The 19,497-nt window shown below is 45.1% G+C and overlaps 1 protein-coding gene across 3 annotated transcripts; it reads right to left on the reverse strand.

Moving 5' to 3' along the window:
- Nucleotides 1-4,285: 4,285 nt before the first annotated feature.
- On the reverse strand, nucleotides 4,286-19,105 carry LOC132207298 (Fc receptor-like A). Of its 3 annotated transcripts, XM_059642505.1 has the most exons (6): nucleotides 18,872-19,105; nucleotides 14,415-14,537; nucleotides 9,089-9,245; nucleotides 8,218-8,248; nucleotides 6,290-6,381; nucleotides 4,286-4,414 (listed from the first exon to the last, which is right to left on the reverse strand). In XM_059642505.1, exons 3-6 carry the CDS (start codon nucleotides 9,141-9,143, stop codon nucleotides 4,287-4,289), a joined length of 306 nt encoding a protein of 101 aa, XP_059498488.1. In that variant the 5' UTR covers nucleotides 9,144-9,245; nucleotides 14,415-14,537; nucleotides 18,872-19,105; the 3' UTR covers nucleotide 4,286. The 3 variants fall into 3 exon arrangements, with proteins under 3 accessions (XP_059498488.1, XP_059498487.1, XP_059498486.1); XM_059642504.1 differs by lacking the exon at nucleotides 18,872-19,105 and having other exon boundaries at nucleotides 14,415-14,784; XM_059642503.1 differs by lacking the exons at nucleotides 4,286-4,414; nucleotides 6,290-6,381; nucleotides 8,218-8,248; nucleotides 18,872-19,105 and having other exon boundaries at nucleotides 9,028-9,245; nucleotides 14,415-14,784.
- Between the last annotated feature and the right edge of the window lie 392 nt (nucleotides 19,106-19,497).

Consider the following 19,497-nt stretch of genomic DNA (forward strand, 5'->3'; position numbering starts at 1 on the left):
AGTGCTCAGATCAGAATAAATTGCCCCACACCATTGAGCTAAACACTGACGGTAGTGGATTCCCCACAGTGTAGAAGTAGGCCATTGGCCCATCAGGTCTCCACCTAAACTCCAAGGAACATCCCACCCAGACCTGCGCTGCTACCCTGTCCCTGTAACCATGCATTTTCCATGATTAATCTCCCTAATCTACACACCCCTGGACACCACCGAACCTGCACACGTTTAGACGAATGGGAGAAGCCTGGAGCACCTGGCGGAAACACACAGACAATATGAGGCAGCAGTGCTAAGCACTGAGCCACCAATGTTTTTGCCATGTAGGGCTTGATTGTCTGGTCGTGCTGAAAGCGCGGGGTTCAGTTCCTGCACTGGCTGAGATTGCTGTGAATGATCGTTCCCCTTTGCCTTAGATGTGGCGACCCACAGGTTAAACAGTAAAACAGTTGTTGTTGCTGTCTCTCTCTCTCTCTCTCTCTCTCTCTCTCTCTCTTTCTCTGCAATGAGACAACAGTGACTCGACATTAACCACCTGCTAAAACATAACTTTGCTGATTAAAAATTATCTGCCAGCTTTTTCACTGCAAAATAACTTGAGTGTTTCCCGCCCTATGCAATATCACAGTGACCTGTAAATAAAGGACACTTTAATGACAGAATGTATCTAAAAGCACGGGGAGAGGGTGTAGAGGCAGACTTACCAGGATGTTGCCTTAGACGCTGGAGAGTGTCAGTGATGGAGAGAGATTGTAGAGACCAGGGTTGTTATCCTTCGAGCAGAGGTGATTGAGAGGCTGGACGTGATTGGGATGTATCAAATGATGAGGGACCATAGATTGGGTACGCAGGAAGAAACTTTTCCTCCTTGATGGAGGGAACAATGAGGGAAAACGCTCTCATCCAGAGGCTGGTGGGGAACCTGCAACTCGCTACCAGTGAAGATGGGAGGGGCAGAAACCCTCATCACTTTGAAGAAGGATTTTGATGTGCACTTGGGATGCCAAGGCAATGGGCTGTGTGCTGGGGAAGTGGTATTAGAGAATGGTGAAGTGGTTGTTTTTGACTGGTACAGACTCAGTGGGCTTTTTTTTGTGCTGTAAACCTCTTAACACTGTGATTAGCTCACTTTGCGATATGTGTTCTACATTCAAGATGCTGTCTAGATGTAAGGTGATTTTGTCCATTTTGTTTTTGAGGTAAGGGGTTTGTCTTATGAAGAGAGATTGAGCAGTTTTGGCTGATAATCTCTGGAGTTTAGAAGAATGAGACGGGATCTAATTGAGGGAAAGCAGAAGGAAAGAGAATGTTCCCTCATGTGGGACAATCTGGAAGAACAGGTCAACATTTCAGGAGAAGGTGGTGGGACAGTTTGAAAACAGAGATAAGGAGGAATGGAAGTGGGGGCAGAAAACTGGATCTGAGGCCAAGATGGGGTCAGCCAGGCCATATTAAATGGGGCCACAGGCACCCAAGAGGCTGAATGGTCTCCTCCTGCTCGCCTTTAAGTTGTATTGGTCATTCAGTTACCTGAGCGCAATTTAGCGTGGGTGCGACATAGGACGTGGACAGAACACTCTTATTCTGAGATTCTAAAGTGTGTGATCCGCTACAGGTCACTCAGTAAGAGTGAATCTAAGAACCATATGATAACACAGCAGCATTAAGCCATTTGGCCCATTGAGTCTGCTTCGTCATCTAACTGTTGCTGATATGTATCTAAACTGTATTCTCTTACCTTCTTCCCCTGGTACTTGATCCCTTTACGAATCCCTTTACCACAACCATCTGTGGCAATGAGTTCCACAGATTCATCACCCTCTGGCTGAAGAAATTACTGCTCATCTCAGTTCGAAAGAGTCATCCCTTCACTCTGAGGCTGTGCCCCTCATGTCCTCGTCTCTATCTTGGCCTCTCAATATTCCCTAAGTTTCAATCAGATTATCCTCATCCTCTGAATCTCCATTGAGTACAGACACACAGTTCTCAACCACTCCTCATCAGACATGTCCTGGGATCTTGTAAATCTCCTCTGGATCCCCCTCCAAGGCCAGCACTTCCTTCCTGATATACAGGGCCCAAGGCTGCTCACAGTATTCCAAGTACAGTCTGACCAGAGCCTTTTACAAGCTCAGCACTACGTCTCTGTTGTATTCCAGCTGTCTTGAAATGATCGCAAATGTTACATTAACTGGCAAATGAACTTGCATGTTAACTTTAAGAGAACCCTGAACTAGGACTCCCAGTCTCTTCATGCTTTAGATTTCCAAAACCTTCCCCATTTGGAAAACAGTCAATGCCTCCATTCCTACCCAAGCGCATAACCCCACACTTTCCCCCATTGTATTCCATTGCAATTTCTTTGCCCACTCTCTGAGCCTGCCCAGGCCCTTCTGCAGCCTCTCTGCTTCCTCACCATTACCTGTCCCTCCACTGAACTTCCTGTCATCAAAGAAACAGGAAATGACAAAGCTCCCCATGAGATTGATTTTGGACCCAGAGCGAATGGCCCCAGTGACTAAGGCCCGAAGGGCCCACTCTCAGATATTACGCTGTTGTATTGGGGTAGTAAACAGCGCCCAAACTTTAGGTGTCCCCTCAGAGCAAGATGAACAATATCACAGTTAGCCATCAGTGTCTGTTTCCCTCTTCCAATTCCCGTTACCCTGTTGTCAATTTCGTTGACATTCTGAAATTTGATAATGATTTTGGTGAATTGCAAACACTATCGTGATTAGTAAATTCAAATCACGTAAAAAGATTCGAGTAGCTTGGGCATGTCTTTGGTCCAGGCTTTAAGCAAGAGGAAAGCAGTGATATTACAAGTGGCTGGGTTTTCTGAGGGTCGAGATGAACCAGAGAAAATCGCCACTTTCACTGAGCCAGAAATGTGACAAAAATATATATAATGTATCCTTGACCAGTGTTTCTTGGCTTTGGGATAATGATGGCCGAGTTCACCAAACCGCCATCCAGCTTGGTATCATCTATAATCAGAAACAATAAGCAAAGGGAATTGAAGGGTTAGAAAACAGAATGTTAATATGACAGCAAAGGCCGCCTCCAGATTGAAGAGAGAGATAATTACCGTCAGAGAGCCAACCGGCAGGAATATAAACCGAAGCTGTTGGCAATGTACAGACATTTCTCACCGCAGGTCACAGAGCAGGTGACTCAACAACGCTGAGTCTGGGAAATTGACAACAGAAATAACGAGATGCCCAACGAATCCCAGGGATATTTTGCATCAACATTTGGTACAAAGTGTGCACCTACCATCCCAGAACAAGCGAACAATAGGGAAATGGAAGGTGCAGGCCTGGGAAGTTAAAGTATTTTATTCAATCGTCTGGCATGGGCATTTCCTGCATTTATCACCCACCCCGTCCACAATTGCCCCCTTGAGAAGGTGGTGGTGAGTTGCCTTCTTGAACTGCTGCAGCCCACCTGCTGTTGGTAGCCTTTCAATGCCCTTCAGGAGGGAATTCCAGATTTTTGACCGAGTAACACTGAAGCAGTGGCTGATCTATTACCAAATCGAGATGGTGAGAGGCTCAGAGGGGAACTTGCAGGGTGCGATGTTCCCCGTATATCTGCTGCCCTTCTGGATGGATATGGTTATGAGTCTGGAAAGTGCTGTCCGCAGCGTCTTTGGTGAATTTCTGCAGTGCATCTTGTTGGAGGTACACACTGCTGCTACTGAGCGCCAGTGGTGGAGGGAGTGGTGGCTTGTGGATGTGGTGCCGGTAAGCAGGGGCTGGCTCCTTTGTCCTTGGATGGTGTCAAGCTTCTCAAGTATTGTTGGAGCTGCACCCATCCAGGCAATTAGGGAGTATTCCTTCACTCCCCTCACTTGTGACTGAGATACTTGGAATGGCTCAATCAGGGCAGCTTCTAACCATATCACCTTCAAAGGAATGACATCATGAAATATCAAGGTGTAGAGCTGGATGAACACAGCAGGCCAAGCAGCATCAGAGGAGCAGGAAAGCTGAGATTTCAAGCCGAGACACCTCTGCAGATCCTTTTTTTCTGAAGAAGAGTTGAGGCCCGAAACATCAGCTTTTCTGCTCCTCTGATGTGGATTGGCCTGCTGTGTTCATCCAGCTCCTACACCATTTTATCTCAGATTCTCCAGCATCTGTGGTACCTTCTATTTCATGAAATATCAATACTGCTTAGCCTTCTTTTGGTGGACATCAGCGTCTCCCATACAATTTACAAGTTGAGCCATATCCATCTCAAGCAACCTCCCTCAGACAAATGGAAAGCCTTTATTTTTCCACTGTTTAATAATATTTCTCTGGCTTTGCTCCATTGCTCTCGAATATTGAGGTTTGTGAACAAAATGAATGTTTCCCATCACGTGTCCCTGTGTTCTTCACTGAACAGTACTCTGCTCCAGCACAGCTCGTCACTAAAGGGTCAAAAGAAGAGACAAAGAGTTGTCATCAACAGCAAACAGTCAGCCCCCAAGTGGCAAATAATATCTGCCCTTGATGAGTTTCCCCAAAAAATTCTGTGATTCTTTTTAAATCTGATATTCATTGACTGAAGAAAGCTAATGGAATGCTGGCCTTTATATCCAGAGGATTGGAGTACAAGGACACAGAGTTATGCTGCACTTGTACAACACACTGGTTAGACCCCACTTGAAGCAGGTCTGGGCACCACACTTCAGGAAGGACAGATTGGCCTTGGAGGGAGAACATTGTAGGTTTACAAGAATGATACCTGGACTTCAGGGGTTATGTCATATTTAGAAGGTTAAGGGGTGACCTGATCAAAGATCTTATAGGAAAAGACTGGGTGCTTAAATAGAAACTATTTCCACTGGCTGGGGTTTCTGGACCTATGGACGGTGTAGCCTGAGAATTAGGGCCAGACTGTTCAGGAAAGATGTCAGGAAGCACTTTCACACACAAAGGGTGGGAGAGGTTTGGAACTCGCTCCCACAAACAACAGCAGATGCTGGATCGGTTGTTAATTTTCAATCTGAGAGAGAGAGAGAGAATTCTTTTGTTCAGCTAATCTATTTAGGGAATAAACGCAAAAGGCGGGTATATGGCAGACCAGCCTCAAGGAAATGAATTACCTACTCCTGACTTCTTTTGTACGAATATTCAACATTCATAAATCAGGAAGAATCTGTAGTTACGAAGTGTCATTTTCATGCACTGGCGCAACTACAGATTGAAATACTTCCAGATGTTTTATTTTCATGCACTCCAGATCCTCAATGCCCTATGGGACAAACAGTCCTCAAATCCCCTTCTACGCCTCTTACTTTTCACCTTAAAATGTTGCCCCTTCTTCCTTTGTCAGTCACCCTTCATCTTAGGGGAACAGCTGCTTCCTATCCCCTCCCAGCCCCCGCCCATGCCCTTCGTAAGAGAGTCACTGAAACCAACCTTCAATCCAACTTGTCCTTGCTGACCATGTTCCCAAACTAAACTAGTCACACCTGCCTGTGTTTGGCCCATATCCCTCCAAACCTTTCCAATTCATGTACTTTTCCAAATGTCTTTTAGTTGTTGTCCTGTACCCACATCCACCACTTCCTTTGGAAGTCCATTACCTGCATGAACTGCTGTCTGTGCAAAACAAAAATTGTCCCTTATGTATTTGTTAACCTTTGTACTCTCACTTTAAGAAGAACCCGAGTTTTACACTGCCCCAACCTGGAGAAAAGGCACCTGCCATTCTCCTTATCCATACCCTTGATATTTTATGAACCTGGATCAGGCCACCCTTTAACCTCCTGTGCTGCGGTGAAAATAGTCCCAGGCTATCCAACCTCTCTCTTCAACTCACCCCTTCCATTCCCACCAACATCCTGATACATCTTTTTTTTGAACCCTCTCCAGATTAACAATATCCTTAGTGGAACAGGACAACCAGAACTGGACACAGTACTCCAGAAGAGGTCTGAACAACATTGTGTACAAGCACAACATGATGTCAGAACTCCTGTACACAATGTCTGAGCAATGATGGCAAGTGTGCTCAATGCATTCCTCACCACCCTGTCGACCAGTGACTCTGTCTGCAATGAATTATGTGCCTGAACCCATCTGTCTCTGTTCTACAAAACTACCCATTTTACACATCTCTATCATTTCCGCCTTCCTCAACAACCTTCTCTGCTCTAAAGAAAACAACCCAAACTCTCTCCATCACATACAGAAAAAAAGATTTGTTTCTGTCAGTCTTCCCAATTGGATAAATAGCAGTTCGAACAATGACTAATACATGATATTGTAGAATTGGTAGCTCACAGATTCACACTCACCATTTAGTCGACTTGGCCCAATCTCAGCATAATCGAAATTTCTTGTGCGTCTGCCTTCACTCACATCCTCAGCTCGATTTTCCATCACCTCGCTTGAAAGGAAGTATTTTCAGATTGTTACAAAGTAAGTTTCAATTCCCCTTGCAACAACGATTCACAATCTTCACGCGCCTTGAGAGAAGCTGTTTGTTTTCACTTCTGGTTTTGATCTGCCCCACCACTTTCTCCTGAAGCAATGACTCTCTTGTTCTAGATTGCCCCACATGAAGAGACATCTTATCTCCATCTATTTTGTCCATTCTCCCCTTTAGCATCTTCTATCCCTCAATTTAATCTCTTCTCATTCTTCTAAACTCCAGAGAAACTGCGCAATCTCTCTTCTAAGGCAAACCAGTCACTTTTGGAAATAATCGAGTGAATCTCCTTTGAACTGCCTCCAATACAACTACAACCACTCTCATTTAAAGAGACCAAAATTGTCCCAGTCTCTCCTCACAAAGCTCACATTTCATTTTGGTCATTAATTCAGTGAAACTGCTGTGAACTCTCTCCAATGCAATTGCTTTCCTCCTCATGTCAGGGGACCATAGGATTATACAGTACTCCGGATGCAGAAATCCCAATGCTTTGTACATTTGAGAAGTCACACAACACCAGGTTAGAGTTCAATTAGTGTATTTAAAATCACAAGATTTTACCACAATGCCCCTTTGTCAGGTGAAACGATGGAGAGGCACAGACACAGAACTTGTAGGAGTCTCAAATAATCAGTCTCTTCAGGGGACGAATAGTTTCAGCGTATTCATAGGATGTCAGCAGCCGAATAACAAGCAAAGGGATGAGCGAAAATCCGATAAAATGAGGCAGTGAGATAATTACAAGAACTTAGAAATATGGTGGTATTGCAAACAAATGAATGGGATAACATGACAGGGACAAGATTCACATACCAAGGGTTTAACCAAAGTAATAAGTAAACTAAAACTGTATAAACTAATGGAGGTCGAGAGATCATACTAATTTATCAAGCTGGTGGTGTCAGAACAGGACAGCAAACAACGTTTTACAAATACAGACCGGCGGGTGGGGTCACACGTAGCCTGCCATGAGCCCAAGATCACGGTTGAGGCCGTCTTCATGGGTAGGGTTCTTGGCTGGCAGTTTCTGCTGTGGCGATTCTGCATTGTTGTGTATCTCGAAGGCCACCGTGGAGGATGCTTACCTGAAGATTGGGGCGGAGGGGTGCGCGGTGTGTGTTGCTGAATTAATGTTATAAGTAATACTGTCAACACTTTTGATCACAGGCAGAGACTTATTATTCGACACTCCACTCAAAACCTTTATATGATATTTTGATCTCTCTGCCATTTATATCTCTGCTACAAATCCTGTGTCTGTGTGCTTCTCCTAAAGCTTGTGTTTCCAAATAAATCTGTTGGACGCTAACCGGGTGTCATGTGACCTTTGACATTGTCCACTCCAGTCGAACACCAGCACCTCCACTTCATTGTGCGGTTGAAGCAACACTTCCCTACGTTTATATTCCATGCCTTTAGCAATAAATTACTTCCTTATTACTTGCCGGAGCAGCATGCTAGATTTCTGAGAATCATGCACAAGGACAGTCAGATCCGTCTGCACGAATAAATTATTAATTTTCTCTCCCGTTCAGATGGTAAGTTGCCTTTTTCAATTCTTCCAACTACAATGGATAACCCCATCATTGATGTGACTGAGCCACACATTTCAGTGTCAGATGGAAGGTGTCCTCAATTTGATCTGTTTTGCTTTCAATTTGCAAATGAGTACATGCAACAGTACATTTACCACCATGTAAAATTGTTGGGTCTGCACCCCACAGCAATTTTCACCCCATTTGGACTGTTTTTGAAAGCTGTTACAAGTCGCTAAACACCTCACTAACTTACCTCTGCTGCCGGGATCTGCTGGAAGAATCAGCTGGGGAAAATGAGAGAGAGAGAGAAAACATGGGAATGTTTTGCTGTAAATATTTGGCTTCAACTGTTTGCAAATAAATTTGGGTTCCTCGACTGATGTGCAAGTAACAATAATTCCAATTTTAACCTTTAGTTTACATTTGTGCTGACCATTCTTTCAAACACAACACATTACTTTGTCTGTCTTCCCTTGTAATTCCATCTGCTGCTGATTCAGCCTGCTCACACCCTCATAAAGTACATTCACTCGTGCCACATGGACATCACCGGCTGGGCCCAGCATTTATTTCCCCTGTCCCTACTTGACCCCTTGAGAAGGTCGAGGGAGCTGACTTCTTGAACCGCTGCGGTCTGTGTGCTGTGTGCAGATGCACGATGCCCTTAGGGAGGGAATTCCAGGATTTACTGACCCAGAGACACTGAAGAAATGACTGATATATTTTAAAGCCAGGATGGTGAGTGGGTCAGAGCAGGATTTGTATCAGGTAGTGTTCCAGTGCATCTGCTGCACTTGGCCTTGTAGATGAAAACAGCCATGTGTTTGCAAGGTGCTGTCTCCACATCTCTGTTGAAGCTCTCCAGTGCATCTTATTGATGGTTAACACTGCTGCTGCTGAATGTCAGTGATGGCGGGATTGGATGCTAGTGGATGTAGTGCCTGTGAGTATGTGTGGGTGAGTGTGAGAGAAAGCAAGATCTTGTCTGTGAGCAAGTGTGTGTCAATAAGAGTGTGCCTCTCTCACAGACATCCACACCGACTTTCAATTATACTCCCACTTGCACACGTTCACTGTCACACACACCCTCAAATACAAATGAGCAATGTTACTTTGAAACCCACATTGAGCTGTGACTGGAGAACGATCACCGATTATCTGCCGGAGTGTCTCACCCATCTTGTTTCCTGTTCTGGAGTTTGATGGGAAGCAATGCGAGGAGAGAAAGGATCAGAAACAGTTGGACAATGTGTGCTGCCATCTCAGCGCTGTGTGCCTGTGCTGGATTCAGAGAGGGATTTTCTGTCAATAACATCACTCATTCACCAAATGCCAACACCAGTGTTCCCTGTTGCCCTGAACCCCGCCCCCCCCGCCCCCCCCCAGCACACATCCATTTGGAGTGAAACTCTCGTGTCTGTAAAATTCCCCTCCAAACCCTCAGCATCGCAGTGACATCATTGTTTCTGTGCATCCTGTCTCATTCACAAAATCCCTCCAATCCAACTCAGACTATTTGGTGCAAAATTCAAAAGATCATTCTGCACTAGTCTCCCTAAATTGTCGATTAGACATTGTTGTCCCTCATTTTTCCTACCACTATATATCAAGCTCTCAGTGGCAACTGGGTCATTCAGAGAGAAACATCAAAAATAGCTTCGGGAGTCGGCCAGTCAGCCTTCCAGCCTGCTGTGCCCATTCCATAGGATCTTAGCTGATCATCCAGCTCAGTCCCCTGTCCCCCTGTATTCTCTCCCCTTAGCCCATAAAAAATCTATACAACTCCCTCCTGCACAACATTTCATGTTCTGGCCCCAACCACTTTCTGAGGCAGCCTGTTCACAGGCTTCCCACTCTCTGGGTAAAGACGTTTCTCCTCATCTCAGTCCTGCCCCATTTCAATTAGACTATGACTTCCTGTTTGCAGACTCTCAGTTATTGAGAACAGCATTCCCGTCGGTCCTGTTAGGATTTCATAGGTTGCGATGAGATCTCCCCACTTCAGTGATCCAGCCTCCATTCATCCATTAGTCCTACCATCCCAGGAATCAGGCTGGGGAACCCTCACTGCACACTTTCCATAGTGAGAACATTCTTCCTCAGAGAAGGAGACCCCAAACTGCACATACAATACTGCAGGGTGTGCTGTGTAATGGCAGCAAGATGACCCTGACATCCCTGTTCCTGAACTTTAAACGTCTCCCTTATCTGATGAAGGATGCTGAGAGACCCAGTGAGTTCTTTTCCAGCATTTTCTGTATTTATAACCAGTAACATTAACTCTGTAACTGTCTCTCTGCCTCCACAGATGCTGCCAGAGCAGATGAGTTTCTCCAGCCATTTTTCCAAGGATTCAAGTCAAGTCTTCAGCCAGATCCCAGTGAAGAATGAGCACAGATCAATGATGAAGAATGGGTTACCTGGAACCATGACGTTGATGGAATTACTGGTCACATGAAATATCATTCCACCGGGACCCCTATTGATCACGACACACTAGTATCAACCTTGGAGATGGGCCTGGAAGGATTCAATTGCCAGCTCTCTCCTGTCCAAGCTAAAGTTGTAATTCTGGCTGGCATTGTTTAAGGCTTTCTGTTGGAAGTACCACTGAAAGTAGGGTCCTGTATCTTGGCTTAACACACACTGTTGAACAAGACGACTCCCAACTGGAACCTCCATTTTATTGGCTCGGAGGATGAGGAAAACCCTGTCAACAGGAACTGGAACAAAACAAAGCCAAATAGTAAATTAAAGATCAGGTGCTGAATTTGTCTATTTTGTTTTCCAGATGTCATCTTCAGTGACAGTATAATAATGGATGGAAAGGAGAAATAAATCGAACAAGATTTTACATTTTTGCCAAGGTGAACAGGCTGTTGTAAAATCTACACTTTGAAAGATTTGTGTGAACTATGGATAGCCAAATGGTATATCATCCAACTGCGCCCCCTTAACAGTCAGTGATGTTACTGTCACTATTTCTCTCCCCAATCCCCACACTATCAACATCCAGGGGGTTACCGTCATGATAGAATCTCACCAGCACCCCCTTGATGTTCATTGGCGCTCCCATCACTGAATTCCCCCAGTATCAACATACTGGGGATTACCTTTGAGAGAGAATCTAAACTTTGCCCCTTGACATTTGATGGTATAACCATCACTGAGTCCCCTATTATTAATATCCTGTGGGTTACAATTTACCAGAAATTGCACTGGGCTCACCATATCAAAATAGTTACTACAAGACAGGTCAGAGACTGGGAATTCTGGTGCAAATAACTCACCTCTGGACTCCCCAAAACTTGTTCGTCATCAACAAGGTGCAAATCAAGAGTGTGATGGAATACTCCCCACTTGTCTGGATGAATGCAGCTCCAACAGCACTTGAGAAGCTCAGCACCATCCAGGGGCAAAGCAGCCCACTTTGTTGGCACCACATCCACTAACATCCACTTCCTTCACCACCAACAATGATCAGCTGCAGCGACCCTGTCTACAAGATGCACTGCATAATGTCACCTTCCTAACACATGTCCACTTCAATCTGGGTGGACAAGGGCTGCAGGTATGTGGGAACACGAAGCCCCTGCAAGTCCCCCCCCGAGCCGTTCACCATGCTCACTTGGAAATATATCAGCCATTTCTTCAGCGTCACTGGTCAAAATCTCTCTCACTGCAAACATTGCAGGTACATTACATTCTCATGGGCTGCATGTGGAAGACAGGGCACCATCAAGGGGAATTCATGATGAGCAATCTGTGATAGGCCTAGCCAATGATATTCAGGTCCTATCGACAAATTAGCTCCATGAGAAAAGGACAGCTTTGAGGCTCGGTGCAGTTCCTTGGCTGAGCCGATAGCTTGAATCAATTGAATGGGAAAGATGTCAAGCTCAGTGCTTTATCTAGCTGTTCCAGATCATTACCCTTTCCCTCCCTGAGGGGGTGCAGAGGGTCTAGGGAAGCTGATCCTGTGGGGATTTCTGCAGGGACAGCACAACATATCAAATGTTTTCAAGAAGGATTTTGATATCGTTCTCAGGGCTAAAGGGATCAAAGGGAGAAAGTGAGGGGAAGAGGCAACTGAGGTGGATGATCTGCCCTGATCCCATTGAATGGATGGAGCGAGTGGGATAGCGTAAATTGCCTCCTCCTATTGTCCATGCTTCTAACTTCCTCTGTTGGAGTGCTTAACATGGAATTATAGCGTCAGAGAGGTCTGCAGCACAAAGAAAGGCCCTTTGGCACATTGAATCTGCACCAGTGAAAGGCAGCCACCTCTCTGTTCTTTCATCAATTTTCCCAATACTTCGACACATAGAGCCATATAGCAAGGAAACAGGCCCTTTGGCAGTTTTCACAAACTCACCTGGTCCCATTTACATGCATTTGGCTCATATTCCTCAAACTCTTTTGCGTCTTTTAAATGTTGTATTTGTACTCACCTCCACCACTTCCTCTGGCAGCTCATTTCATTTAGGTACCACCCTCTGTGTGAGCAACTTTCTCCTCAGGACCCTTGTAAATCTTTCCACTCTCCCCTTAAACCTGTGCCCTCTGGTTTTGGACTTCCCTACCCTGGGGGAATGACCTTGGCTATTCACATTATCAGTGTCCCTATTTCTGCAGGAAAAGACAAGTGAAATGTAGAGGACCCTTTAATCTGACTTTAGCTGAGGCATCGCAAGTGCACATCTAAATCCTTCTTCCATGTGATGAGCATTTCTGCCTCTCCCACCCTTTCAGACAGTGAGTTCCAGACTCCCCACCACCCTCTGGGTAAAAAAAAAAGTCCTCACATCTCTTCTACACCTCTGCCCCTTACCTTCACCCACACCAGTCACCGATCCCTGTATCAAAGAGGAAACGTTTCTTCCTGTCAGTCCTATCTGTGCCCCCTCATCATTTTATACAGTTCAAACATATTTGCCTCTCCCAATCTCCTCCACTCTAAGGAAAACATCTCCAGTCTGTCCAAACTTCATCCATTACTGAACTCTCCAACCCTCAAGGCAACATCCTGGTAAATCTCTCCTGCACCCTATCCCAGTGCTATCACATCACTCCCATAAATTGGGATTGCATAGATTAGTTTAGAAACTCATCAATCAATGAAACAGCAATGGCTTTGCTATACTGGAGAGACTGTCCCTCCTGGTTAGAAACAGCACAGTGGTAATAGCCTGCTTATCTTTTGCTGACGTTGATGATGGTGTGTATGGTTCTGCTGTAGTTGGAAAACTCCCAGGAAATCTCATTGCCATCTCTGCAGAAAATATATTGAATTGGAGTCGAACCTCTGGTCACAGAGCAGTTTAATGAGTTGCTGTCTCCCTCCACTACCTCGTTCCCAGGGTGGATACTCAGGTCTGGAACTGACACAGGGATGCCTGTGATTGAACCAAACTGTTAAGTGCTTTTCCAAGGCAGGGATTGTTGTGTTCAGCAGCAAGCAGCACTCCCACCATACAGTCAGAGAGAGAGAGACAGAAATTCATAGAGAGTCATCGAGAAGTACAGAGATATATAGGAAGTAATTGGGAGAAACACTGCCATAGAGTGATACAGAAAGAGAGAGTGTGATAAGGAAAGTCATAGAGATTCATAGTGACAAATAGACTCACAAAGAGATAGATAAATAGATTCATAAAGAGACATAGAGGGATGTAGAGAGTCACAGAATCACATAAAGTTGTCGATATTTATAAAGAGTCATTGAGTTAAAAGTGAGCCACAGAGTGACAGAGAGATGTAGAGATTGATTGGAAAACGTAGAGTGTAGGGAAAACAGAGAGTCATAGGGAGACATAGAGAATCAGAGACAGGTATCAAGTCTTGCACAGTCCTGATGTCACCTCCCAGCTCTTTATAATCTGTGCCACGCCTGATAAAACCAAGTCTTACAGGATGAAGGGTCTAGGCCCGAAGCGTCAGCTTTTGTGCTCCTGAGATGCTGCTTGGCCTGCTGTGTTCATCCAGCCTCACATTTTATTATCTTGGAATCTCCAGCATCTGCAGTTCCCATTATCTCTCTCTTGTATGTTTACCCAACCACCCTTTAACCTGTACCGCCTCCTTCAGTGATCAGTGGGCTAGCTCCCGAACATCCCTCTGATCCTCTGAACTTGCCAAAGGCTGTTGCTGATTGAAGACAAAAAACCCTCAGTCTTCACTAGAAATTCAGACCCAGGAAGCAGAAACACCGCTAATGGCAAAAGAAACAGGCGAAGCGGTCAGGACAGGGTGGATAACTGGTGTGGTATGGAGAGGGATTGAAGACTGTCATAAATATGTATTCACAAACTCAATAGGAGGCGAGAGTGTGCAGCACACAAAAACAGTGTTATTCCATACTGACAATGACAGCAGGAGCTGACCAACCCTTACATTTACAGTGATTTGGATGACAGCAGAAATAATGAAATAAATGGAGACACAGCTTACGTTTGATTGAAATGGGAACTATATTACTCTTTTTCGTCAGTTTATTGTCTCGAATCTTGACTTCACATTGGTAAGTTCCCGAATGGTCCAGTGTTGCCTCCTTTGTTGTGTAACTGCTCTTCTCTGAAGGGAAATTGAGAAATTCACCATTTTTATAAAATACGTACAACAGGAGATAATCATCGTGAAAGGGTTCGGCCAAACAGGCGAGTTTAAAGCGTTCACCAATGAATACTTCCACACTGGGGTCTGCTTGCAGTGTTGGCTCAGAGCAGAGATTTACGACAGGACAAAATAAAATCATATGAATATGTAACACAAAGAATGCAGGAGATATGAAACAAAACACAAAGCGCTGGAGAAACTTAGCAGGTCTGGCGGCACCTGTGAGAGAGGGAAACAGAGTTAATGTTTCAAGCCGTACATCCCATCCTCCGAACTGCCGTCCGACCAAAATACAAAAATGAGAAGAATGTATCTTTACGCCTTGCACTCTGATGCCTTCATACCATTTTCGAGCTCGTGATCACAACTCTCTTTGGGTAACTGCCAACATTGGTTTTTGAAGCAACATTGATGTTTTTGCCTGTGGGCCATTTAACCCAAGTCAGAGCAACTCAAGAGGGAAAACTTACATCTTACAATTATGTTTTCATCATGTGAGATCCACCTCCTGAAACCCAGTCTCTGTTCACATCGATAAGTTGCTCCATCTGAAAATGTCGCACTTGCTATCGTGTATTCAGGTTCACATTCTCCCTCAATTAAGGAATCGTGTTGATACCAAAGGGAGGTGTAATCTCTCTCAAATCCCCAGGGATGCCTGGAGCATTTCAGAACAGACATCTCACCAAGCAGCAGGGTACTTGAATGGACTTGCACTGTCAACGTCACATCCAAAGCTTGAGGGAGAAAATATAACTTGTGAGATCCAAAAAGCCTTATTAGTCCTGATTACAGTGTAAGAGTAGGGTGTTCTTACTGTAACTGTACAAAGTGCTGAGGAGACCACATGTGGAGCAGTGTTATTTAAGGGGAGCTGTTATTTCATTGGAGGAAGTCAGAGAGGTTTCAATAGGATGATCCCTGGGATGGAGGAACTGTCTTCCAAGTAAAGGCTACACAGTTTCAGACTCTACTCGCTGGATTTTAGTAAAATGAGAGGTGATCTTATTGAAACATAGAGGGCTTGACATGGTCAATGCTGAGAATCTGTTTCCCTTCATGGGAGAGTCTAGGAGCAGAGAACACCATCTCAGAGTAAAGAGACACTGACTGAAGACGGAGATGAGGAGGAGTTTTTTTCTCTCAGAGCAATGTGTATGTTTGGAATGGTTTGCCACAGAGAGCTGTGTGGGTGCAGAGTCCCTGTGCATATTGAAGGCTGAGACAGACAGATTCTTGATCAGACAGGGAATCAAGGGAAAGGGCTGGAAAGTTGCTATGAGGAATTCCGGATCAATCATGATCCTATTGGATGGTTGAATAGGGCATACTCTTGGACAATCTCAGGTTGATCAGCATGTCAAGAATCTAACATCTAAATTCAGATTTTGGAATCCTTTTTACAGGGGGAGGTGGAAACACAATGGTATTATCGTTTGAGTATTAATCCAGTGGCCTGGGTTCAAATCCCACCATGGAAAATGGTGGAGTTTGAATTCAGTTCATAAAAATCGAGAATGAAAGAGTCTGATGGTGACCACAAGTTCATTGCTGATTTTCAGGAACAACCAACTAGTTCACTACTGCCCTTTCGAGAAACAAGTCTGCCATCAATACTTGGTCTGGCCTGTACATGACTCGAGATGCACAGCAATGTGGTTGACTCGTCACTGCCTTCTGTGCAAATAGGTATGGGCAATGAGTGCCGGGCCCAGCTAGCACCACCCACAGCCCAAGAACATCTCGAGAGATAATGGGATGGAATATCAAGGTGGCAGGTTAATCAACCATTTTAATACAACACAAAATTAATGTGGATAAAATGAAGATTGGCCGGGTGATTGACAGTGAGGAGAAGGTGTTAGGTTACAGGACATTTGCTCAGATGGGCAGGCCAGTGGCAGATGCGGTTGGACCCTGATAAATGGGAGGTGATGCACTTTGGAAGAAGGAAGACAAGGAAGTACTCAGTGAAAGGCAGGGCACTACAAAGCTCAGAGGAACAGAGGGATCTTAGGGTGTTTGTACACAGATCCGTGAAGGTGACAGGACATGTTGATAGGGCAGTTAGGAAGGCATATGGGACACCTGCCTTTATCAGTCAAGGTACAGATTGTGAGAGCAAGGAGGTGATGTCAGAGCTGGACAGGACTTTGGTGAGGCTGCAGCTGGAGCACTGTGTGGAGTTCCAGTCTCCGCACTATAGGAAGGATGTGATTGCACTGGAGGTGGTGACAGGGAAATTCACTAAGATATTGCCTGTGATGGAGAATTTAAGCGATGAAGAGAGGTCCGATGGGCCTGAGATGTTTGGAGTAGAGAAGGCTGAGGATGGGCTTGACAGAGGTGTGTAAAATTGTGAGGGGGATTTACAGGAGGGATAGGAAGCTGCTGTTGCCCTTGGTTGAAGGGTCAATAATAAATGTTGGGGGGAGGGGAGTCATCATTATTTTAAAGTGAAAGGGCAGGAGGTTTAGGGGGAGATTTGAGAATTGCTTCACCCAGAGAATGATGGGAGTCTGAAAAGCACTAATTTGGAGGATATTTCAGATGGGACACTGAAATAAACTCTAAAATGTTCTTGGTCAACCAACTGTTATGTCACAGTATTCAAGGCTGTTATCCTTGTGGCGGGAACTGGGATTAGTTTAGTGAGGTTCATGCAGATTCATGGGCTGAAGAATCCCTTCTGTACCAACTATAACTATGGCTCCATGACTCATTCACTAAAGTAAATCAGAAGCTAAATTAACTTGAAAGTGAAAGTAGGTGATTGATTCTGTTCAACGGGGTTTCGCTCTTTGTCTCACAACAGTGAACACATGGTGGGAGATGGTGAAGCTGGTTTTCCACTGCTTCTATCATCGTCTGAGCCCACAGCAATGTTTAGGATGTGACAGGGAATGCTGTGTGACCCTGGAAAGGACGTGGCCCAGTGTCAGATGAGGCCCAGTTTAGAATGAGGCCCAGTGGATGATATGGGCCAGTATGGAGCGAAGCCCAGTGTACAACATGTCCCAGTGTAGGGTCTGTTTAAATTTAGCGTGTGGCCCAGTGTAGGAGGTGTCCTAGTTTAACATGAGGCCCAGGTTAGAATATTTGCAAATTTTGAATGTTTCACTGTGTGGATGTGGTCCAATTTATGATGTGGCAACACAGTGTGGAGGTGGAGGAACACCGCAGGCCAGGCAGCATCAGAGGAGTGGAAGAGTTAACTTTTTGGGCCAGGATCTTTCTTCAGAAATTGGGCAGGTGTAGGGAACTGGAAATAAATAAAGGTAGAAGGGGTGGGTCTGGGGAAAGGTAGGTGGGATGGTGATGGTTGGATATAGGTAGCGAGTGTTGGGGATTGGTCAATGGGATGGGTGGGGTGGATAGGTGGGGAGGAAGATGTATAGCTTTTGGGTGTGGCCCAGTTTAGGATTACACCAGTTTAGCATTGGTCCAGTTTAGGATTGGTCCAGTTTAGGATTCGCCCAATGTAGACTGTGGCCCAGTTTAGAATGAGGCTCAGTTTAGAATAATGCCCAGTGTAGGATTTGGCCCAAGTTAGAATGAAGCCCAATGTAGGATGTACCCTAGCTTGGGATGTGGCTGTGTTTATGATGAGTTCCAGTTTATGCTAGGGCACAGTTTAGGATGAGACCGAACATGTTTCGCATGTTGTGATGTTTTGCAGTTTATGATGAGGCCCGAGGCTAGCATGAGGCCCAAGTTACAATGTCGCCCAGTTTAGAATGTGGCCCAGTTTAGGATCGGGCCAAGTGTAAGAATTGGCTCAATTTACAATGGGGTCCAGTTTGTAAAGAGACCCAGCCGAGTCAGCAAAGTGGTGAAATCTCTATGGAGCAGGTGGGACCTGAAACCATGTCTCAGATCAGTCATGCATCTGGCTGAAAGGTGGAGCAAATGGGTCGAATGGCCTACTCTTGTTCTGGTTTCTTCTGGACCTGATGGTCAACATTAAAATCTGCAGAGGCAGAGAATTCACTCATTTGGGAAGTGGGATGAAAAGCGTTCGGGCATCGCCGTGACCGTCAGGACTCGATGAATCAAACAGCGTGCAGTATGATATATTGGGTGGTCTCTCTGCAAAAGGGGTTGTAGTTCAACACACAATACGGACGGCAGCACTCAATGTTTACGGACCGAACGTCACCACTTGCAAAGCTTTACTTCATGGAGAGGGGCTCAAATAGCTGTCTCTTTAACACTGGTAAAAGCCTCCAGTTTTCCTGTCAGCTCTTTTATTAAATGTTTTAGATTTAGCTTCACAATAGTTGTGTTTATACCCCGAAGCCTGTTCCTGTAACCGACCCTTCAAAGTGAACCACTGCCCTTCTTTGATGATGCCATCACTGGGATTAGTTATAACTACTTCTGGGTATTGGCCTGCAGAAGAAAAGCAGTAGTTACTTCCAACAAGCAAAACCTCAATCAAAATTTTCACTCTTCATCGCTGTTAAAACATTTGCTGTTTCTGCCCAATGCAAAAAAAAACACAATTGGCCGATTATTCAGTGATTCTCCTCTCCGAAGCCTGCCCAATACCGACAAGGCACAGGTTAGGAATGAGGGAGTGCTCCCGACTTGCCCGGTTGGGTGCTGCTCTCTTAAAACTTGAGAAGCTTGATACTAACCAGAGACAAAGCAGGCCCTGCTTGATTGGTACCACATCCACAAACATCCACTTTCTCCACCACTGACGCTCAGTTACAGCAGTGTCTCTTATCTACAAGGTGCACTGCAGAAATTCACCACAGGTCCTCAGGCTGCACCTTTCAAACCCACAATTACTTCCAACTAGATCAACAATGATAGCAGCTACATGGGAACACCACTCCATGCACATTCACCTCCAAGCCACTCACCGTCCTGACTTGCAAACATATCAATCATTCCTTTAGTGTTGCTGGGT

This window comes from Stegostoma tigrinum, chromosome 44 (genome assembly GCF_030684315.1).
Source record: "Stegostoma tigrinum isolate sSteTig4 chromosome 44, sSteTig4.hap1, whole genome shotgun sequence".
NCBI classification, from domain to species: Eukaryota; Metazoa; Chordata; class Chondrichthyes; order Orectolobiformes; family Stegostomatidae; genus Stegostoma; species Stegostoma tigrinum.